Source organism: Microchirus variegatus (genome assembly GCF_963457635.1).
Source record: "Microchirus variegatus genome assembly, chromosome: 6".
In the NCBI taxonomy this organism is placed as follows: Eukaryota; Metazoa; Chordata; class Actinopteri; order Pleuronectiformes; family Soleidae; genus Microchirus; species Microchirus variegatus.
This window is the reverse complement of record NC_139807.1, coordinates 11448916-11455582: the sequence shown is the minus strand read 5'-3', so window position 1 is coordinate 11455582 and position 6667 is coordinate 11448916. Positions and strand designations below refer to the sequence as shown.

At 41.4% G+C, this 6667-nt stretch overlaps 1 protein-coding gene across 1 annotated transcript; it reads left to right on the top strand.

Annotated features, from left to right (window-relative positions):
* Positions 1-932: 932 nt before the first annotated feature.
* On the top strand, positions 933-6667 carry LOC310928804 (equilibrative nucleobase transporter 1-like; the record flags this gene model as incomplete). Its single annotated transcript, XM_083891455.1, has 12 exons — positions 933-1119; positions 1348-1477; positions 2441-2484; positions 2613-2689; positions 3256-3348; positions 3437-3576; positions 3831-3943; positions 4047-4193; positions 4908-5015; positions 5449-5635; positions 6252-6375; positions 6456-6667. The coding sequence occupies 12 exons, from the start codon at positions 933-935 to the stop codon at positions 6582-6584; spliced, it is 1479 nt and encodes a 492-aa protein (XP_083747581.1). The 3' UTR covers positions 6585-6667.

Sequence of the window (6667 nt, the reverse complement as noted above, 5' to 3'; positions counted from 1 at the left end):
GATGACTCCCCAGGTAAACTGGTCCAGAGAACCAGTTTATACAAAACTCTCACCAATTTTTTTTTTCCTAGGAGTCACCTGACCTATGGGGGAGTCGTGCACACCAGCATTCACATCTGGAATGTGTTTTAAGGCTTAACCAGAGTCTGACATTGGGACACTTGTTCTTCTTCATCATCATTCAGCTTCTCCCTTTAGGGGTCGCCACAGCGAACGATCTGCCTCCATCTTGTCCTCTCCCTCGCGTCGTCTTCTGTCACGCCAATGTGTCCTCGTGTCCTCCTTACCAAGATATCAGAAACTTCTCTGATGGTCTTTGTCTCCTGCCTGACAGCTCCACTTTCATAAAGGGTTTAGTTTCATAACACTCAGAGAAGAGGAGTTTCCTCTAAGAGACAGAGAGAACTTTGAGAGAGGGAGGGACCTGGAAGGAAGAGGAGGGAAAAGAGCTGATGTGTATAAAGGGGGATATGAGCAAAAGCAACCTGGTGTGATTTGTTGGAGCACATTTTCTCTTTTGGATTTGTTTCCAGAATACAGGGTGGTAAGTTATAAGGTGGGTATTTGAATAATGTTTGTTTTTTCTCCTTCTTCTTTTTCAGCTTTAAATGTCTCCTTAAAATGCATATATTTTATGGCTTTTCCCGTGTCTCTCCTAATAACTCTGGTTTCCGTGTAGATTAGTCTGTGCAGTTCATCATATTCGTTGTCCAGATGTTTAAGACATCTGCTGCTCTCTTGCTTGTGGAGCAAGACTTTTTGCATTAAAGATGCAGAAGTAGCTGGAGTCAAAACTACATGTTTTTTTCAATGTGACAGCATCAGACAAACAAATGACATTCCTCATGTTTTGGCAGGTGCAGAGGCAGAGTCTAAATATAGATATTCTATATTGTCTACCTGCATTTGTGGATCTGTGAGTGTGCTGGACCATGGCCGGGTGTGGGAAAGGCTTGGCGGTGAGGCGCTACCTCACCTTTTTCTCGGGTCTTTTTGAATGCCTGTGTTTCGCCGGTGTTTTGTACGGATGGGCTTCGCTTGTGTTTGTGCTGAAGAACGACGACTACTTTGTCTCTCTGTGCGTCAACGCCACAGGAGTCAATGGAACACAGGAGCTGGGTCAGTTTGATGCTCTCTCACCTCCACAGCTCTCTCTTCTGAATGTGTAGGAATATGAATCTTAGACAGTAAAAGGATTAATAATTGAAGCCCAACTTGCCCTTGTTTCACATACTGCTTAAAATATTTTAAAGAAATACTTTTACTAATCATAGTCTATTTCACCTCAATGTTTCATTTATTTATGTGTGTGTGTGTGTGTGTGTGTGTGTGTGTGTGTGTTTGCAGACTGCAGTGGACAGGATGAAAAGTTCTCCCTCGTCTTCACCATCGCTTCATTCATGAACAATTTCATGACGTTGCCCAATGGTTTCCTCTTTGACTATTTTGGCACCACAGTGGCCCGGATCTATGGAATGTGAGTGAATGGCTTTGTGGAGTTGAAAAGAGTTCTGATTGTAATTGAGTGTCTAATTCCAGATTCCATAGATTATGTCAGCTGAAAACAGTTGGTTTGTAGGTAGAATATCAGTGTCATTATCATTATTGATTACTGTGAAGAGGCGTGATGCTACAGTTACACGTCCCAGTGCTGTTGTATTGTTTTTTGGTCCTCACTCTTGTGAGCTGCAGCTGCATTTTTGTTATGAATAATGAAACCTCTACATGTGTTTCTGGTCAAGCGTTGAAGTTATAAAACACATACTCTAAAGGAAGAAAAAGAAGCGAAAAATAGAAAGCACGGAATTCTAATATAAATTGAATCTTTTCTTTTTTGCTTTGTGCAAACACACAAACACACTGTTGTGATTTCACTCTGGTATTTGGCCCAGAGAGATTCCCAAAGCTCTCGATATAGGAACTGATACAGAGCATATGTACTTATCTCTGCCTGGCACACTACAGTAAGCAAGACAAATCAATAAGATAAAGTGAAATACCAAAAGCTTGACAAACGAAACATTGGGATGAATAATCATTTAAAGGTGGAGGAGCATGATAAAAGAAAGTTTTAGGTGCAGATGTTCAGACCGTGGGACTAAAACTCCCTTCCACTTCCTCAGAATAGCACCTCACATGCAAACATGTCTGATCAGGTTATTGCACAAATACATGTTATACTACAAAAACTGCCTGGAGCTAAGGACAACCATATGTTTCAACTTAAAAGGGGAGGATGAAAAGTAAATTCCTAGGAATGCAAATATTAGTCGGAGGGATGAAGGTGGATTTTGGATTAGCAGCGTCCAAGGGAAGGAAATTTAGTTTTTCCAAATGTTTATTTTAATTTTATTTCTGTTTGTTTTTAACGATCTCAATTAAATAGCCACAACCGCCTCCATCGTCACTCTATGTCTTTTTTTCTTTCCACCCTCACCAGATCCGTTTACACTATGGGATCCTTGATGATGGCCTTTTCTTCAAGTGAGACTTTAAAAAAAAAATATATATATATATATATGTATATTATTTGCTTGTTCTGTACTCACAGGCTTTTGTTGTCACAGCTAAAGTGGATCTTCATTTCTGTTCGTCTGTCTTTTTCCCATCAGGTGTGCAGGACCTGCTCTTCCCCGGTCTCTCTTTCCTGGCAACTGGAGGAATCATGATTCTGGTCACCAACATGCAGGTAATTCAGTTAGAATTAGCATTTATTTTCCACAATAAGTTCATATGTTTTTGATAATTCATTAATTAATTGTGCAAGGTTGTGTATTTCTGCCACTTCCTGGTGCCTCCATTTGTGCTCTCTGTCACATACTTGTCCCATCCCGTTTTTTTTTTATAAGATAAGGTAGCTTTATTTATCCCACAGTGGGGAGAGAACAGGGTTTCAGCAGCTCCATATACAGATAAACAATTACGCTGCAACAAGGACTTGCAGAGCCAGGAATTGAACCCACAACCTTCCAGTTGAAACAGCTTGCCCTACCACTGAGCTACCATGGCTTAAAATTACATTTGATACTTAAGTACAGTAAATGTCATACTTACTTACTTTTAATATTATAAAAGGTGACATCAACTTCTAGCAAAGTCATTTTCTGGTAAGATACTTTTACTCAAGTATCCCTTTTAAATACTTCATACAAGACGAATTCTCAGTGGATTTGTTAGAGTGCATGTTTTTTTTTTTAGGCTTTCAAACAACACGTCTTCATGAGTCTTCATTGATTTTAATTTCTCTCCTAAAAGGTGGCAAACTTGTTCGGCGTACATCGCTCCACCATCATCACTCTTTATAACGGCGCCTTTGACTCATCCTCCGCTGTCTTTTTTTTCATCAAGGTGAGAACTAAATGATAAAATCCACCACACTGATTTATTTATCCATTGTGCTTCCAGTACTAATGGTGACCTTCACCCTGTGTTGCAGATGATACATGAGATTGGTATCTCTGTGCGGACCTCCTTCCTCTTTCTGTCTGCCTGCAGCATCATACACTTGGTCAGGACTTTCTTTTTGCTGCCCAGGAAATTAATTCCCTACCCACTGCCGGATAATTACACATACGGGTATAAACCTCCAACACACCACGAACATCACCCCCTCAAATATGTCTGTAATGCGTCATGTGTCATGTGTAAAAGGCCATGTTATGTATTTATTCAAACTAAAATGCATCTATATAACTATATTTGCATGAACATGAGTTTTTGTCAAATGAGTTAAATCAGTCCCAAGACTGTGTTTCTCAGTAGAGATATGAACTGTAGCTTAGATTAATAGTAGAATATTTACTCAAAGATTTCTCTGTGACCTCTGTCAGGATAACCTGCAGCAAACCAAGTACTCAGAACTCCAAGGTTTCGTTGAAAGATGGCAAACCAGCGTTGATCGAGGAAATCCCTGTGAAACAAGTCCCGACTGTGGAAACACCAGGTTTGTGTGTGTAATACCAAGACACTGATCAATGCTGTACGGGAAAATATTGTCATCATGAGTTTCTCCACTACAACCTCTCTCTCTGTTTCCTCCTCTCTAGCAGAGAAGACTTTCCGCCAATGCATTCTGTCCTGGTTCTTTTTGTGGCACCTGGTCTGGTTGTCTGTGATGCAGTTCAGACATATCATGTTCATCGGCACCCTCAACCCCATGCTGAACAGGCTGACAGAAGGAGAACCGTCGCTGGGTAAACACACAAACACATTCACTGCAAACATCTCCTTCTGGTTAGCCTCTGCCGTTAGCCACACATGACCACAACAGTTCTGAGAAAGCAGAGAGAAACTTCAAGGAAGTCTGCATTATTACCTCTTGTGTTCTGGTTATGCTGTGTCTTCCATCTGATAACAGGCTCTGTCATGCAAAACTATCAGACGTGATTGAGGGAGCATTTATTCTTACTAATGACATTGTTACTAACCAACTTACCAAATTTAGACAAATAAAAATGGCCTCTAGAAAGTGACACCAGTCATCATGTCACCCATAACAATGTGAACTCTAGTTTTGAAGCGTTAGCTGGCTGGTTCCAATGTTTTGCGACTCTGCCTTGTGTATTTTTATTAAAGATTAGCAGACGAGACCACTTCCTCTTTTGTGCTGCTAGTTATTATCTTGACTCTAAGACTGTAGTCTGTCCACTTTTTATACATGGTTTACAGTACGGGCACAAAATAAACGATTTCCTGTTCACTTACTGGGAAACACAGTGTCTTGAGGAGCTGATTGGCTAGTTTTTAATAATTAAAAGTTCATCACTAAAGTTTAAAAACACTTTTGTTAGTTGGTCGTCCATGGTGGTTGATGTATTTATTGTATTGTTATCTTTTCAGTTTCAAACTTGTCACACTTCTATTGAGTCCTTTTTGTCTCACCACCTCACCTCTGACTTTTCCTGCAGTGAGCACCTACCTCAACGCCTTTGCCATCACGCAGCTCTGCGGGGTGCTGTGCGCCCCCTGGAATGGCCTCATCATTGACCGACTCAAGCGCAGATACCTGAATAGAGGTAAAGAGGAAAAGGAAGATACTAATGGATTGCAGGTTGGAATCCTAACAGATCAGGGGATTGGGTACCTTGCTCAGAGCTGCCCAAGCCCCTGATCTGTTAGGATTCCATCCCATTGACTGGGTTAATAGGACACTCTAAATGAAGGAGAATTGTGTCAGGAGGGGCATCCAGTGTCAGAAAACCCCATATTGCATGTTTTTGGAGATGCAAAAATCATAATAATAATAATATATAAACAAATAGTGGGTCAAATGTGATGGACATTAAAAGTGATATTTGAAAAGTATCTTATGTTCAAAAGCAACCTTTTATATAACTTTGTATGAAGAGATAACCTGTCATGTTGTCATGACACATTATTTCCCACATTTAATGAGCTGTTATTATCATTTTTACAGCAGAAACTAACTCTGTGTGTTTGTGTTTGTAGGACTGAGTGATCAGGAGGCAGACCTGAACGCCACGGTGCTTTCCCTCTTCATCACAGTGCTGCAGTGCATCCTGTTCTCAATTTGTGCCACCATCCCTTTTCTGCCACTTCAGTACTTCACCTTCGTCCTGCAGGTGCTCAACCGCTCCTTCCTTTATGGCGGCAACGCAGCTTTCATCAGTGTGGCGTGAGTATCTGTAAACACAGTGATTCAAAAAGATGTGTGTTTAGGATGCACATAAATACAAGAGTGTGACTCACAGTGGCTGGTCAGGAGGAGAGCAGAGAAGTGGGTTTCCAGGCTGAGAGGCAGGTAGACACAACCGGGCAAAGCATGGGCCACCAAAGTAGAACAAAGACCTGGACCAAAATGGTATGAACTGTAGATGATACAAAAAAACAACACTAAATTCTGGACTAACTAGAGATAAACTAGACGTATACCACATTGGATCGCTGAAAGATCTGGTGCAGAGAGCCAGGTGCTTGATCAGAGCAGGACTGGAGTCTCTTGATGGGTTGATGAACTGCAGGTGAGGTGATAAGGAGGGTCTTCAGGATCCAGTTCAGACACACCCACACACCGAGCAGACACACAAGCCAAACAATCTAATCATGACACAAAAACAATCTATATACATATATATTTATTTATTTAAACAAATAATACATGGCAATACAATTATGCAGCAACTTAAGATTGCACCAACAGAAGCACACAAAGTGGATTTGCCTCATCCTCTGTATGTGTTTTGTGTCTTTTTGACGCTCATTTGTCTCTCTTTCTTTGCTCTTTTGTTTAGTTTCCCATCACAACACTTTGGGAAGCTGTTTGGTGTAGTCATGGCTCTGTCTGCCGTGGTTTTGGCGCTGCAGTATCCCTGCTTTTCTCTGGTGAGGGACGTTCTGGATGGAGACCCTTTATATGTGAGTACATGATACAGAACAAACGCAACTGACGATCTAATCCCTCAGCGTCCTCTAAAAACATCCTTGTGTGTCTACAGTTGAACATCGGTCTGGCGCTGATCTGCCTGCTTGCCTTCATCCACCCTGCCTTTGTGTTCCGTCACTGTCGAAGAACTGCAGCCGAAGCTGCCGCGCTCTCCTCTCAAAATATGGCCATTCATGGTTAAATGGATTTGCAGTAAGCGTAAATTTGGGTCAACAGCCATGTTGACCATCCAACTTAAGAGCTCCTGGGTCACTGTGCGCTCTG